The sequence below is a fragment of the Acromyrmex echinatior genome, chromosome 5 (assembly GCF_024713525.1).
Source record: "Acromyrmex echinatior isolate Ae372 chromosome 5, ASM2471352v2, whole genome shotgun sequence".
Lineage (NCBI taxonomy): Eukaryota > Metazoa > Arthropoda > Insecta > Hymenoptera > Formicidae > Acromyrmex > Acromyrmex echinatior.
In genome coordinates, this window is record NC_141856.1 from 14,133,147 (window position 1) to 14,151,079 (window position 17,933).

At 33.8% G+C, this 17,933-nt stretch overlaps 1 protein-coding gene across 12 annotated transcripts in view; it reads right to left on the bottom strand.

Moving 5' to 3' along the window:
• by (focal adhesion protein tensin) overlaps positions 1-17,933 on the bottom strand; it is a 192,927-nt gene that overhangs the window by 44,491 nt on the left and 130,503 nt on the right. For all 12 annotated transcript variants that reach the window (XM_087406526.1, XM_087406524.1, XM_087406527.1 and 9 more), the window contains one exon: positions 3,808-3,870. In XM_087406526.1, coding sequence (XP_087262652.1) covers positions 3,808-3,870 — 63 coding nt within the window. The remainder of the gene's footprint in view (positions 1-3,807; positions 3,871-17,933) is intronic.

The window sequence follows — 17,933 nt, forward strand, 5'->3', positions numbered from 1 at the left end:
TTTTATCGTACTAATAAATAATTCTCTGCTCAACAGACGTAATATATAGTACGTATATATATTCCGTACGTTTGACAAGTTGGCCTTTCCGTATTAACGCACGCGTAATTTCCAACTGTATTCAACAATCCTCTGCGGATGGTTCCCTTTAGCGGGTAAAGCCTTTGTACACTGGACTATAGTATTATAAGCAATTACGAGAGACAGTATGTAGATCCGAAACGCCTGTAATGTACATACATATGTCATTCTGTACGTGTAGTTGCATATGTAATTACGTAATCCCAACTAATTCTATGCAATCCAAGTCTTACGAATAATTCCGTATGTAATACTGAAATAAGTATAATGAAAAGACATTAAATTGGGTTTTCTGTACGCGCGTCACGTTTTCGGATAAGGTGTGCAAGCAATTTATATCCGAAACAAACACAGTTGGAAGGCGAAAGGAACAAGATGAAGAACGAGTTTACTGGGCTCGCGTCTGAGTTTCAGAAATATAAAGGGCCGCTAACAATGAACGTCGCGGGAAAGAAAGCAGAACGAGTTGAACGGGCGAGAGAATAAGAGCGAGGTGGCTATCTCTAAAAATAAGTACTTGGTTTTTATGGAGATCATAACGCCGCGAGTTCGTTTCTCGCGGGGCGTGCAACCAAGCCTACCCACCCGCTCATAAATCCCTTTTGGTTCATAAATCCCTTATAGGCTCACGTGTGAAATTGCTATTACGTCGCGGTCCTACCGCAGCTGCCGCTACGCGGAAACCGCTCGTGTGTGTACCCTTAAGTTTACGGTAAGGTCTATGGTGTTTCACATCCGATCGCCGGATCGGACGAAGTAGCTTTCCCTTCCTCGCAAAACTAGGATATTGCCTACCGCTTGACAAGCGTCGGTGAAAACAAGTTGTAACGTCGCTTAAAATCAAAGTTTCATAATGGATAAATTATTAAAATTGAGATACTCGACGGTATTATGGAATCCACCGGCGGCAGTAGAGTGGAATGGATCAGTACAAGAAGAGAAAGCTTACTTTTGAAAATTACAAAAGTCTTACTAAATGTAACCATTAATAATTTATGTAAAAAATAAAAGTATCAAACACTTCTTCGATGTTCTTAATTTATATTTTTTTATTTTAATGTCCTTAAAGATCTCTGGATATTTTATTTTGTTACAAGGTTCAAGGAAAAATATTAAAAAATCGAAAAGTGAAAGATGCAAATTCTCTAAAACACTCTAAAACAAGATTCTATGGGGATATAAAATTCCACGGAGATATAAGACTCTATTGGGATTATATTACCACCGACATTAATTCTATGCGATTATGGAAGCAAGATGCACGCAATGAGCTTCGCCACTAATGTCAATTATCGTTAATCTATCTAATTGCTCATGGTTAATTTCCAATTGGAAGTATAATGTTCAAATGAGAGCATAATCTTCATCAATTATATATAAAGACTGATAATAGTGATATGGCTAGATTATTCTTTATGTTCTTGTGTTGTATTATTTTATTATTTAGAAGTCATTTGCAGAAGCTATTCCTATATCTACATCGGTAACGAATTGTCATCGTAATTGATTGAAAAGAAAATTAAAAAGAAAACTGAAAAAAACAAATTCACATCGAATTGTATATTTAAGCACTGAAGCTCCAGCTTCGACTGTTATGGATTTTATTTCTATTGCTTGTGTAAAGCAAAACTATTTTATAAAAATGTAGTAATTTAAATCATACGTTATTAAATTTTAAACAGCATTTTTTATTCTTGAAAAATGTTATTAATATAAGTCATTTTTATGTCTAAGCTTTTGTAGGGCAAGTAAAAATATATTGCGACGCAATATATGAAAAAAATGACCGATAAAAATCCTCAATGTCGCGAGAAATAAGAACGAACGCGATAACAGCTGCGCAATAGTTTTTACCGCTAATTGCTATTCCGCATAATTATCACTGCTCCCAACGCGTCTCACCTTCACTATTCTTTGCACGGTTTATAACTGCGATGTAATTGTGAATGAGTTTCCGGGGAATGAATCTGTGCGATTAATTAACATGATTCAAAAATTTAATATTAACCTTGGTGATCATATTCCAAAATATGTTACTAAATATAAATGTCAAATATCTTTGTTATATTAAAAATATGATTAACAATAAACAAATAATATTAAAAAGTATATATTGTTATACACAAAAGATGCATTGTATTAATAAAAATGTGTCTTACATTAGTAACTTATCATTAAAAAAAAAAAAATTTTATTTTTATATTTTACAACATATAATCGTATACAAGATTTTATTGTATAAAAATCCGTAACTTTCTACGTATTACACGAAAATAGCAACGATCGCTGTCGTCGCTCCTTCTGCATATATTTCCGTAGTAATAGCGGTGCGGTGGTTCGTACGCGAATAAGTGCGGGGTTTCGCGAATATATTATCCATCCGACGTCAACACGCACGGGTTATCGCGGCGGTACATCGTAGCCGATACCGACTAGCCGTATAATACGTCGCCTTATTGCTATTTTAGCGCATAACTTTCAGTAGCACCGTCATTTACGCGCAGGAAATGCCACCCGACAGCGAGACAGCGGTATTTCAAAAACACTTTCATTATTCCCGTTGTCCCGAGTTCTAAATTGATCGAAAGGCACGGGCTAGAAATTAAATGAGAAATTATGTCGCTATTACTTTCCTGATTTCTAAAGAAATCTCGAACTTGCAGATAAATGTCTGGGATTGATTTACAGAATCGATTTACGGATAATAAATAAATTTAGGAAATCAGCCGATTGCAAGAGCGAAGGAGAATAATTAGCGTAATGATTACTGATCGGATATTAGTATTCTTTCTCCTTGCGTACTAATAGAAAGTTATTTCGCTGACGTTGTAAGTGGCGGTTTGTGTAATGTATGTTTCATTTTGATCTCCGCAATTATGGTTATTACGGATTTTAGCCGAGTCGTGATTTAATGCGATTTCCCAGATTAAATTGCTAACGCAATTAAATTTCGTATCGTTTATTTTTTACCCCATATTCTGCATACGTGAGAGCCGAAAGTGCGGTCGACATGGAATCTTCCATCGATAATTCTATTTTAATGTCGCGGCAAGTAAAAGCTGACGTAAAATTTCCGGTGTGTGAAAAAAAGATACTTAAAAGATTCATTTCCATTTTAATGCGAAAGCATTGTTCCAAGTTCAGCGTTCGAAAAGGTCATACACATGTCCTCCACTTTCTACATTTTGAAAACGTTTTCAGTGCTCGACGAGTCGAAAGAAAGACAACAAGTCGTTGAGTATCATTTCGTGCAATTTATATAGCAAAATGTTATCTAATAGGACGCGCAGTCTCAACATCAAGGCAGAAGTCGTATATTCCGAATATAAGCAGCTTTACCTTCGTATGCTCTTACGGAATAAATAAAGGGACTTACATCACCGACATGTAGAGAACCGGTCACTCGCGCGTGTATCGTTATTAAATATTTAAACAGATGAGTTGGTGATGAATCGCGAGCTTTCATTGATGACGATAAATTATGTGAATAAGATAGAAAGCCTTTGATATAGCTAAGCTGAGAAGACTTCTTTTGATTTTTCGTTTTTATCCTCCTCTATCTTTTAGAATAATATAGTTACCTAATATATTTTTAACAAATATAATTTTTAGTTAATTTTTGCTATTAATTAATTTCTTTGATATTAGTTTTATATGGAATTATAAGTTGCAATAAATATTGTAAATGCAATAAATAATGTTTAGAAACGAACATAAATTACTTACTTGCTGCTTACTTCTCGAGATGTGGTTAACATTTTTCGATTGTGATTCGTAACCGCCATTGTGCTGTAATCAAAAAGAAAAGCAGTTAATTAACACGTTTATATGCATAATGCATAAGAATGAAACACGTGTTATGTATCTTCGTATAATTAAAATTCATAAAATAACAAAAACATAATTATTACTCATCATCATTCTCGCAATATTAATAAAAAAATTGCATGTAAAATTTTATGAAGTAAAATTACATGTAAAAGTTTTATGTAAAAATGCCGCGCTAGTACTATTTCAGTGTATTCTGTGATGAAGGAAATACGTGTAAATAATAGCTTCGTTTTATTAACTTTCTATTCGGTGCGTAGAAAATACTATTACTTTCTTCATGGGCGTTGTCTCAAGAGAAGTAGGTGACATTATTATCCATTGTTTCGAAATTAATGATATACGGTAAGTTGTTCCCATTGTCGGTTCCATTATTGCAAGAAAAATTATGCAACGACAGGTGCCGCAGTAACGTATTGTGTTCGATATTCCTAAAAAAACGGTTGCATAGTCGGCATCGATTGAAACCTGTCAAAACCTATTAAATATCACATATCGAATTGTTGCGCTACGATACACATGCGATATTGCAGTTATATAAAAGAAAAAAAAAATGAATAGAGATCGAAAAAAGCATGTTTCTATTATCATTTTCTAATATCATAAAAAAAAAGTTATAATTGAAAGCTTATTCAAATAAAAGGCTAAATATAGTTTACCCAGCAACAGCGCGGCTTTAAAAAGTTTCTGATACTTATATAAGAATACAACATATGTCTACGAAATTTTTGTTAATATTTTCGGATAACACAGTGTTTGGACGACGTTATATCAAATTTTTGCTAAACAGAAATCTCTGAAAAATTTGTACATGGCTGTGCCGTGCTAATTGACGTACATACGTCGCGCATGCACGTACGATTCGCACGCACCTCGCTCTCTATATGAAGGGCAGTGTGCCAGACGGTAAAGGCGATACGATGCAGAAGCGTCTCCGTTTCCTCCCGCAGTGGCGTCTCGGCTTCGTTAAAATTGTTGTTCGCCGTATCCTGCCGAGTGTCTCCGCAACGACAGCAATTCGCTCGCAGCCAAGCGCGCGATAACGAGCTACTGTTTGAACTCGTCATAGGTGCACAAGTTCGTGCTCCGTGGCCTTTATGTAATTCGCAATTTCCATATACCGTCCATTAGGCAAATGGTGTTCGATCAGTCAAACGTTCCGACAGTAATAGCAACGCAAATGGTATTTTACATCAATCATGAGAAATTTCTCGAATTGCTTTAGCGCGATCTTTGTAACTTCCTCTATCTTCGCGATTCCTTTCGCATATGATCCTCTGACAGTTCGCAGGTAACTATGCTGCTCGATGTCAGTAAAGTCTTCAACCAGAAAAATCAGAAATTCTTCTAGCAGAAGCATCGGCAATATTTATTTTTAAATCAAATTTATTTTAAAATCAAAAAACTCTAGCGCGATCGATTTGATTTATTATCGATTTTATTATCTCGGAAGATCTTCTGAACTCTTATGTGGTTTTTAATCTTAATCGTTTTAGTAATATAGGATTCCAAATGTCCCGAACCACGTGTATCAACGTGAGACGCGCCATACTCATTTCATTGCACTGGGCACCGCCTTTTCTTCTTTCTCCTTTTTCCCTCCTCCGCGAAAAACCGCGACGCTTGCCAAATGATTTTCTCTGATACGGCGTAGAGCATTGAACGTTACTTCCGGGTCAAATATCGTACAAACGCGATTTGCTCCTTTTTGATCACGTAAGTCAAAATATTTTATCTTTATTGCAAAGGTGTATCTAAGTTTATTTAGATTCCTAATTATTACTGTTTGAGCACTTCTGTATTTTGTACTAAATATATCTTTATATCAACAGTGTGGAGTTTCCACTGTAGATCGTGTTTATGTAACAATTAATTCTATTTTACTGAGCCTTTCTAAATCTTTGATTATAGATTTGTTTCATATAACATCAATAGATCGATATAACGGACATATATTAAATATTATAGACTTTATATAATTTCTCTTATCTATATAACAACGTAGAACATAAGTTCTATTCACCCTTATTGCTTGCACTTTTTGACTGCACTGCCATTTGTATCGTTACAACATTTGGAATAATGCAAATGCGTCACACTTTAATGACTCAATTCTTTAATATTTCACAGTTTAATCTCGTATCAGCTCGACACGCGAACGTATGCACTCGTCACGACATGAAACGGGTAGCCTTCAAAGCGCCGTACGTAACCACGCCGCATGATTAGCTTGCACGATCCCACCCTACCGCCAATCAATTCACCTGCCGTGGCGCTCCAGCTTGCAGGTGTGCGCTCAAGGTCATTCGCGTTTCAAGGTACGCACCCTCTCGTGGTCACGTTCGATTCATCGAGCGTTACTCTCGACCGAGCCACTTCTCACCGCTCGATACCATCATTTATGACTCTTCTCGGATTCTCTTTAAAGCGTTGCGAACGTAAGGAAACGATGACACGCTTGAAACGACCAAGACGAGAGTTCTCTAGTCTTGTAACACGATCTAGGAACAACCGGAACGAACGTCTGCACCGCACGGGAGCCGCCCCGGCGCTGCGGGTATACAGAGGGTTGAAAGCCTGCATTTCTCCCGGCAGACCGGGATGGTCCATGGCGGGGTGGCAGAGGGGATGAGAGAACTTGACACGTAACCATGGTGACCGTAGTCGGCGTTGCGATGTTACACGCAGGCCCGATCCTGCGCCGCGCGGATGCTCTCCTCCGAGCGTGTGAACTTCCGGCGCAAGCCGGTATATAGGGATGACACCTCCGAGTGGTTGAACCGCCACTCCCTTGAAATATAATTAGGCCACGTTGCCCCGCGCGGAATTTATGTCGGTGGATGATCCCTCGAAATATTCACTCAGCTGGGAGCCGGAAGAGCGGCCGCAGATCGGTCTCTCGGCGAATGGGACTTTGATGATGCGGGCTTATGAAATTTATCTTAACGTCTAAATTACCCTTCGCCGCAATGTCGACGTACATAATCTATTGCTATGTAACATAGTCCGTATGCTTAAAGATATACACGTATATCTTTATCTTATGTATTTCATTAATATCTCGTTTATGAATTTTCGTATATTAATATCTCGTTACGTAATCTTGTATCGTTCTAAAAAAATGTCGGTGTGAATTTAACAACATGCCTTGTGTTTATATAATATAATTTTTTTATGTCGATGTTAATATTAATATCAATTTAATGTGGATTTTAACACTACGAATTTTAAATTTTTATCCACACCATGATGGTGTTGATATAAATACTAGGGATTATAAATCCACACCATGTTGTTGTTATTGATATTAACAGTGAGAATTATATAGACACAAGATACTGCATGGTGTTAAATCCACACTGAAATTTTTTAGAGTGTACAAATAATCAACAATATTTTTATTTCAATTAAAATAATGCCTCAGCGCAAATTTTACTACAGAGAGAGAGAGAGAGAATATCAAATACTGTTTGCAAACTTTGGGAATTTTTATCGTCCAATTAGAAATCGATCTTTCCTTAATGACTTTTCTTAAGAAACTTTGTTTCTCGTTTAATGGAACGAGAAATTAAATGTATTTCGATCTATTTGCAAAGTTTTATTCATTCCTATATGTTATGGATACGTTACTTTAAATTGCCACGTGCGTCTCTGCGCGGTCGCGTCGCCGATAAGGAAAAGCACAGCCGAGTGGGTCGAGTGTGCCACTCCCATGGAATACAATTAGGCCACCTGGTGATATGCACGCTATTTTCTCCAACGCCATTTACTTTGCGCATACATCTACATTTTGCGCGTAACGCGAGGACGTGCGCTTGAACTTGCTAATTTGTAGCTCGGCAGGGAGATCGTAGAGAATGAGATTCGCGTCGCGACGCTGGATGCAATTTTTAATGTGTTTCTAACAAGATTTTCATTTCGGATGATGAAATACCTCTGCGAGAGCTATTTCATTATACACGTGCGAAATGACTTCGTGTACTTGACATACCGCACCCTTTCGATATAATTAGGTCAAGCTTTTACGGTAAAATTGTGATAACATATAGATGTATTTCTTTTGACGAGAATTTGACGTTAAGAGAGTAAGATTACTTTTTCTTTCATCTAAATTTAAGATATATGTGATAATTATTTAAATATATAACAAACTATTTTAAAAATTCTTGTTATTAATATAAAAAAGATAAATTCAATGTTGATATAATCAGACAACTTTATATTACAATAAATTAAAACGTTAAACATGAAATTTTGCTTGGTAATTTGTGCATGAAAAAACAGCAAGTCAATGCTGTTTCAATATTACCATATCTGCACTTCACGGCCTTCTGAGAAGAACATTTAAAGGCTTTTGTGGCAATTCGTCCGCCTTGATGTAACACGTTAATTTTCAAGCGAAAGAAATACCAACAACATTTTATGATAAAATAAATTGTATAAAGAGGACTTATAGGCCTTCGTAGATGAAACATGGAGGCCAGGCCTAGGTAACTGGATAAACACAAAGATGTCCTTGGCGAAAGATCACAGATGGAATATATCGCCGGTTGTTTCTGTCTGCGAGTCCAGATTCCGTCTGAATTGCGAAAGCTACGCGATTACTAAATCCATCGCGTAAAAATGCGAATAGCATAGCTCCGACTATAAAAAAGTCGGATAGGATCCCTTTCGCTCAAATTTACATTCATGAGTAGTGAATTATGGAGATGCGATATAAAAATTGTATTTTTAGATTTCGCTAAATCAGTATGCCGCATACAAAATTGCGCGTTTTTAAAATCACAGAGAGAGTTTACAGATTAAAAAAATTTAACAATCTAACATATTATATGAATAATATAATATTATGTAAGTCGTTACTGCAGAACGGTAATAAGCGCAGAACAATTGAGCTATAATTGATTTGCATTTATTTCAATAGAGATTAATTTTAATCTCGGTTTAACTTACTTTTTTTTATATATAAAGTAGATTATAAACTGAGATAAAGTTATATCTACATTGATAAAAATGGACATCAATCGCTTAAAATATGTTTCTACGAATTAAATCGCTAATTAATGTTTAATGGGCAATGCATTTGATTAGAAATGATGCGTTTTACTGTCACAGAAAAAGCGACGGTTCAACCATGTGAGATGAGTCCAATCATTAAATAGAATTACGGAAACTTCCATCATTTTTCATGATAATCCAAACGAATTTATCGTCAAATTTATTGGCATATATGTAATTTATTGTAAGATTCACATATCAAGCTTAATAAAAAGAAGCGTATGGATCTCTCTGCAATATTAATACTGTTTTATACGTATTCTATTTATACGATTTAAATTTAATTTAAAGATATATTCAATTTGCAATCACTTTTCGGCAAGAAGTTACGTAATACTGACTTTTTAAATTCTTTATAATTTTAGAATTAATTAATGTTTTTCCGATATTTTATAAAAAAGCTTTCCTCTTGCATATGCTTCATGAAACATCAATTTAAAAATCAATCAATCTAAAAATATTTGCTACGATTACGTATGCATTAAATCTGACACATTACTAATCTCGGTCGGGTCAATTAATATTGAAAACAGTAGACTGATTAAAGACTAAAATAAAACAGCATAAAAAAACTAATAATATTGAACGGCGCGTATGATAACGCAGGATCTTTGCGCCAATTCGAAATATTGAATCTGATTTATCTTGGTTAGACTAATTAATACTGATAACAGCAGAATGATCAAAGACTAGAAATGTAAAAAAACGGTATTTTTTAGTTTGGAGAAAAGTATCAAGCAAAAAAACTAGTTTTTTATTGTAAAAAAAAATATTTTTAATCAAATTACATAAAATTCATGAAAAATCTTAGAACTCATGTAGAAGAAAAAGTAGAATTTATTTTTCTTGTTATTTCGATACTTTTTAATACTTTTGTCTTTGATATTGAAGCGGAAACATGTATTATTGGCTGTTGCAATTCTTGATGAGATAATAATTATTTAATAGGTCTATTTGCGTTGCACTCTTTGCATTTATCATCTGTGCCTTCTCTAATTTCAACGCCCGAATCTATTTTTCTAATAATATCACTTTAAGTGCAAAAATTTTGGGGAATTGCAAGCAATACGAACAGATCTAAATGACTTAAAAAAAAATATCCGAGTAAAAAACTGTCGAAGTAAAAGGAAGAAAACGAATTAATTTGCGAGTTTTTTACCCTAAAATTTTAGTATTTTTCCGTCGTTTACATCTCTATCAAAGACTAAAATAAAATAGCATAAGAAGACGCTAATAATAATGACTAGCACGATAATGGACTTTTGCATTAATGCTATACGGAATATCATTACAAAAATCGGCAAAAGTTCAATCTCAATGGAAAAAAGATAATTATTCCTAATAGTGTCGATAATAAATATGACTTAACCGTGTACTACGTTTAGCTTAGAATACGAAGATCAATGTAATGCTCGTTGAGAAACGAATCGCGCGAAAGGATTAATTGGCGTATCCGATTGGCTAATCCATACTTAATTGACTTATGCCTTGTAATCGAACGTCACAATCAAGAATCGCATTGGGGATCAATTGGAGCGCAGCTGCGGAAAGCACGGATTATCCGGGTAGCTCTTGCACAGCGAATGGATCGTGATACCGGAATGAGGAAAGAGCATGGAATGACAATGGTATTCACAGTCACGCCGTATTACGTTAGCGGATATGTGGCAAGACGCCGATTGGAAGTGTAGAATGTAAATTCCGATCGGTAATCATTATCACCCATGTTTCTATGCAAATGGATTCTCGTTTACTCACAAGTACAATAACCAGTACAGTAAGCACTGTCTCTGAAAAGAACGTAACGCTGAAAAGCTCGAAACGAGCGAAAGATTTATAAGTTCTAAACTTCACATGTTTATCGTTAATTCTTTAATAATTTTAAATAAACTTATTCTTTTTTTCTTTTTATCTTTTCATTAAACTTCACGAAGACTTTAATTCGAGGCTTAGTTGCTCTCAGCCATGCTTGGTAATTTAGAAGAAGTTGTAAGAAAGCTGCTAAAATTCTGTCAGACTTTCATCTTAAATAAGCCATCTTCGATAACATCATCTCGTGGGATAAAACGCTGAATTTTAATACAAATAAAACACCCCGCGTCTGATCTACTTTTTGAAAATGATGCTTATATAACACTTCAGTCAAAGTGTTTCAAAGTCAGATTATTCGGAAATAGGGGTCATGATGGTGACTCGTGGCACAGAGCTATTACGTAAAATGACTTTAGTCCTCCAATTTCTTCGATATTTTGTAAAATCTTTTAGATTAGATATAGCGGAGCGTTTCGTAAGATCCGTTTTCAGTCCATCAAAGGCACCTACCGGCAAGAGATAATCTTTGCTGCATTAGTGTCGACTCCAATATGAAAGCCTTGTAGCAAAATGTGATGTGACAAGACGTGGACACGCACACATATACATGTGCGCGTACATATTGCATAGCGCTGACTTAATAGCTAACGATTACGTAAAGTCAGGTTTTTACCCATGTCGCGGTGTTCTCTAGGAAATATGCGTTCTTCTCCTCTCTCCTTTCATCTCTTCCCGCCTTAAGATTCGCGAGTGATCTCACAGGAAGTGACGCCCTTTACGATCATCGATATAAATACGCGCGCACGCGAGCACAGAATGCCGATGGCTATCATTTCATTATCCGTTCCCCTCCCTTCCGCTTGCAAGTTTCTCTTCTCTCTTCCTTTACGCTGTCGTAATTTCTTTGCGACTTGGACGGTTTTTCAATGATACAATACTTCGCTGTAAATACGACATAAAGAAGAGGATGATAGTGATCATAAAGAGCGCCGTCGAAAGGAGCCGTAGCTTATCTATAGTTCCGTTTTATCGTTGACCTTCGACCCGGTCATGAGAGCACGCTAGTTCAGATCTTTCATGTTTCTGATTGTTAATAGCGTGTCTCAATTTCAAGCTATTCGGTCTTAATTTGTTAAGCATGATAAAATCGTTAGCGGTAATAGAGATAAATCCTTGCTCATCGACAAAAAAATGATAAACCTCTCGCATGAGAAATAAAAGTTATTTTAATTCTAAAATGAATATACACCCTGGGAATATATTTATCTCGACCTTATTCTGTCGTATAATGGATAATTCGTGATAATGAGTGCACGTTAAATTGTTCTTAATACGAACTTTTTAAATTCGTACTCAATTACCTTACTCATTCAATACCTTACTTAATTCAGTACATTACGTTGACAGGAATAATGAAATAGAAGTGTAACTATATTTCCTTTCAGCTATTTCACAAAAGACCATTTATCTCTTTTTTCATGAGCGCGAATAAATGAAATCTAATGTGACCGTCGTAGTTACAGTTTTTTTTCTCTCTCTCCTTTCTCTCACGAGTTCATCCCTATCGTAGAACGTATAGTAAAAATGCGATCACCGGAAATTTTGTAGCCTCGATTGCATGCTACCATTCGCTCGTTCTAGATCGTAGTCTCGATTCAAGTTTTGGATTCGCGCCAACTATCGAAAACCCTCTACTTTCGAAGCGGTAAATCGCCCGCGTCGCGTGTGGCCGCAGGAAAAAGGACGAACACGGAACGGTTCCAACTACTTACGTTTTCTCAATGTACGACCACGCGCTTTATCGAGTGTTTCCCCAAGAGTTCTGATTGAAATTAAAAGCAGACGAATCGAATCGTTTTAAGCGGAATATTTTTATAGAAAACGTATAAAAATTTATTGCAAGTTTGTAGCAAATTTATCAGTACATAATTCGACTTAAAAAAAGAATATATATATATATATGTGTGCTATATTTTCATAATGAAATTATTAAATTTAATTTTTAAATAAATAAAATTTTAGATTAGAATATTTTAATCTCAATTGGCAAATGTTTTCGTAATAAGTACAAGTATCAATTTGGAGCAAGTTATAAAAGTTTTCAGATCTTCCTGCGAAAATCTGGGACTCCGGTTGCTCGCAATATCAAAACCCTTGTAGCATACAAGAAACGCTCCGTAGATGAATGCAACGATAGCAGAATTGAATCACGTGCCGTTTACGAGATACATTCGCGTATTTCATTCGCGTGTGGCCAGAACATCCGCGTTAATGACACACGCTCTTTCAGAGAATTCACTGACCGCCCAGAAAGCGGGTCGTTGGCATTAACAGCAGAGTTTTTCACGTTCGATAACGAAGACTTACAAACTACTTTGCGACGTTGGGCTTTTATAACCGCAAATATTATTCCGAGTAATATGAAATTCTACTATAATAATATTATCTTCAATCTTCATTAAATCTTATATTATTTTTAGGATTAGCGAGTTACTGTAGTTTGTACAGCTGTCAATATTGTTCTATCTTTTTTGTTATTGTTGAATTAAATTACATTTTCCTTCAAAAGTTTCAGCACGTTTTATGTTTTTGTTAGCAATTCCATTTTTCATTCATAAAATACCAAATTATAATAAAAACATATTCTCTTATTTTCAAAAGTATTCAATAAAGTCGTAAATTGCCGAGAAATAATTATAAATAAATTATCAATTTCTCAAATAGACAAATATCATGTACAATATATATCAGTTGAAAAAAATATCAGTTTGAAATTTTGTGCTAGATATCGATAAACATTTGAATAACATGACGGCTATAATATAATAATAAAAGAATAAAAACAATATACTCAACAGAATCCAAAAGTTTAGCTTCTATTATCAAAATCCAAGGAGATTAAACTTAAACAAGTCAAATATCTGAGAAAAAATTACTTTTGAGAAAAAAAATGATTTTACTGAGAAAAAAGTACTTTTTTCTAATTTCCATGAAAATATGTAATAAATTTATTTAAAAACATAACACATGCAAACTATATTTATATTTTATTTTTTATATTATTTAAATTTACATAAATTTAAGAAGAGTGCTGAAATTTTTGAGCGATAGTATAGATTAAAATAACTTAAGCGTAATAATATTGTATGATAATGTTGAAAGCCTATCTTTGATCTAGTTTGATGGTTCAAAATTTTAAAAAAATTAAAAATTCGTGTTGTAAGATTGAATACAATGATCACGGTAGTATATCATCTAATTGTTTCATTGAGAATCGTATAGAATATGCAGAGTTCTGCATCCTTCGAAAGGTCGTTTATTTGTGAGCGAGGAACTTGTTGTCGAGTCACTAATTGATGTCCCAACACGAGAGAACTCCGTACAAGAACGTCGCCCGCGATTTGCCTCCATTTGTTCGACGAGGCGTGTAAAGGGCCTAATGTCACAGCCAATTACTGTGCATAACAGACGAATCAAAGTGCATCGTCGAGAAACCAGTTCAGCACACTTGACGTGTCCCTGTCTTCGTCCGTTGCCAGCCTGTCTTCGTCTCTTGCTCTTTTGCAATTGCATGTCGATCGATCGATGCAGTATCGTTGATAATTGTACTCATGGAAAAGAATATGAGTTTTCGTATAAATATTTTACGCACGTACGGTATAATATAATGATATTTTAAATTCTGCGTATTCAAAAAACGCAGAATGTGATTCATATTGGAAAAATTAAAAGCAGCAACAAATCGCTGAATTTGGAGAGCATACTAATGTTTCCCAGACGAAATATTCATGTATCATAAAATATATGGAAATAAAATTGGAATTACGTGTAGAAGCGAATTAATTGTTAATTAAGGACTAAAGTGGAATTGTTAACAGTTGAAATTGCTGCATATTACATTACAGCTCGCACGTATGCTTCCCATAACGGGTCTAAAACAGAATTGTTAATAACTACGTGTTACGAACTACGTACATTTCCCATGACGGATCAAATAGGTCAAAGAGCATCCCCAAGAATTTCGAGCAACACATTTTTACGACTTTGCATACCCTGCCTGCCGCAAATCCGCCTTGGATCCTGTGAACATTCCCCGATACTTTCCTATGTTGTTTCACGTGTTGGGCGGAAACTTAAATCATTTGACGCACCTTGCGAGCCTGACCGTTTCCGTCAAGCTGTTATAGGTCAACAGTGATTCGTTAAGCTACGATTGGGAAGCGTTTGTATCAAAGCGTTAAGAACGACAAAATAAAGAATCAATACAAAGCGTTTAAATTTAAAATATAAAAAAAATAAAATTGAAGAACAAAGTAAATACTGCATATTAATTACTTTAATAATAGATACATCTTTTTTCTTTTTTATTTCTCTTTATTATTAAAATTTTTTGTATATTATCATCATATTTTATGATTTCTCAGTTCTAATACAGGATGAATCGACAATATGTAGATGGTTGCCAATTCATTTAATCTAGTCTGGAATTCATTGTACATTTCCGCGTGATAATAACAGAATAAATAAAAAACGTGATAATAAAAAAAAAAGAGAACAAAAAAAGAATCAAAACATTATTATTAATATACGTATAAATTGTTGTAGAAATACAATGATAAGAATTTCATAAATCAATGTCAAGAATGTGCTATCGGCGATTACTGATTGATGGATCGCAATATTTTAGTTTGCAATTTGCCAGATAACTTTAAAAAAAAGATATTATTTAAGTCGCAAGCGCTATCGAGTTTGCGTTCGTTTTCTCCCCGTTTTTCTTGTTGCACTGTCGATCGTGAAAAATTGCAACAACTCTTCAAACTCTCTTTGATCAATCTCTATTTGTAATAAATCCGTAACCTATATTTGTAATATATGTATTTATTCGTTTATATATATATATATATATATATATATATATATATATATATATAGGTAAATATTTTGTTGACGTAATGGATAGCAGTTTGAAAAAAACATATTTTTGCGAAATAATAAAATCGCTGACATTTGATATTTTTAATCTACGCAATAATAGAGATGAAGCAACTGTTCTTTATATTCTCAAAGAGGACTATGTAGCGTGCTTATATTCGGATATCGAATCTGTTATCCGATATCCGTGCGATGGTCGATTCCACATACTTTCCGCAAGTCTACGGAATTACCGTCTTAAAATTCCGCGTGACGCCAGGATGAACGCGTTCTTTGCGCTGGCGATAAAGTCGAACGAGAATAGATGAATGACGCAAGGCGCCGTAAGGTCGCGATATGTATTCGATACTTATCCGTGGCCGACCGAATATAAACGGGATTTTAAAAGAAATTGAGGAAAATTGATCTAGCATACCAAAGATTATTGTTAAACGTCGTATTATGACCACACCTTTGTGGTATCACCAAAATTATTTTGTAGCTTATATACAACAGCGATAAGAAAGAAATTTCATGTTCTCCGCTCTCCAAAATTGAATTCTTATACAAGATTAATTCGACTACACCATGTTATAATGTGGGTCTTTCAAGAAGTATCTCCTAATAAAAATTGAATGAAAAATTGCCTTTCGGCAAAAATAAAAAAATTATCACTAATCATTTCGATAATCTGTCTTCAAATTGAATTTAATTAAATAAACATACGTAAAGTAAAATTTGCTCAAAATTAATTAAATATACTCCAAATTGAATTAAAAATGATTTTTTATCAAAATATATTATTTCAAATTACGTTGGCAAAATATGTATTTTTAATGTTTAATGATAGACATTTCATATTTTATTATCGGACTTCCTATCTAATTTCCGCCAAACAAAAATCGACTTCAATTTTGATAAAAGTCTGTCATAAAAATCCGATACAGAAGAGTGAGAATGCATTGCATAACGTTATCTACCTATATTGTAGCGATTTTTACATATGTATACAAATAATAATTCAAATACTGCGTCGAAATGTGTCGACAACTGTCAAGAATTATTAAAGAAAAATTTACAAATAATTTTTGTCCGTAAAATTCTGAATTTTTGCGGAAATTTTACGGGACACGAGAAGGAAAACAAATTATTTTGAAAAAGGCAAGAAGTTATTATCAACCGACATTCATAAAAAGATTTGATGTTGCGATTTATAGCATTCTTAATATTTCGCGACCTTCTCTGCAGTCAGCAATGTGTCATGAATTTTCATCGAAACGATTCTTATTTCAAATGTGTTATATGTAAGAACTTCTCAGAATAACGTAACACACCGTTGCCATTACCTTACATCATCGTCATTACTTCTTCGAATATTCTACCAGAATATAGATTATACTAGCAACACATTCTTTATTTGTTTATCCATTTTTATGACATAATGCTTTTACAGCTACTATTTTTACAGCTTATTATTTTTATATTTTTAAATAAATGTAAGAAACATACATATATATATTATCTTAAACGATTCAATTATTTATCTTATTATATGTATCTTTATACAATATAAAAAGACAATTTGAAAACACTGAATTAAATTATTTATAAAATGTTCCATATTACGGAAAATTTTGTAAATAATCTGGTTCAATTTTCTAATGTATATTATTACTGTATTACAAAAAAATCTTGATTTACTTAAATGCATAAGATTATTTTCAAATAGAAATGTAACTTCTATCGAATTATATTACACTAATTGTAAATGAAAATATAGTTGCAATTATTATAATTTAACTATAATTTAAAGTCATTTTTTGAGATAACCACATATAGTTTTAACCACACAAATAGTCAATTGTACTATTAGTAATAGTTACACACATTGCTTGAAAATCTTTAGTTTTTTTTTAATATTTTTATTACTACATAAATAATAAGTGAGAAAATAGTTATCTTCACTACAATAATTGCGATTGCATTTACTGAATAAAAATGTGTATTTTATTTATCATTTATATCTTATTAATATTTCACTATATTGGTATTTGATTATCATAATTTATAGCGCAATTTGTTCATGTTTGAAAGAACTACATATTATTATTACTAACATTACATAATATTAACAGCAGTAATAATAATAAAAATGGAGCTCTTAATCATAATTATTTTATGCAATTATAATCCCAAATACCAAACACTTTTCTCTAAGTGTACCTGTTTTTATCATTAATTTG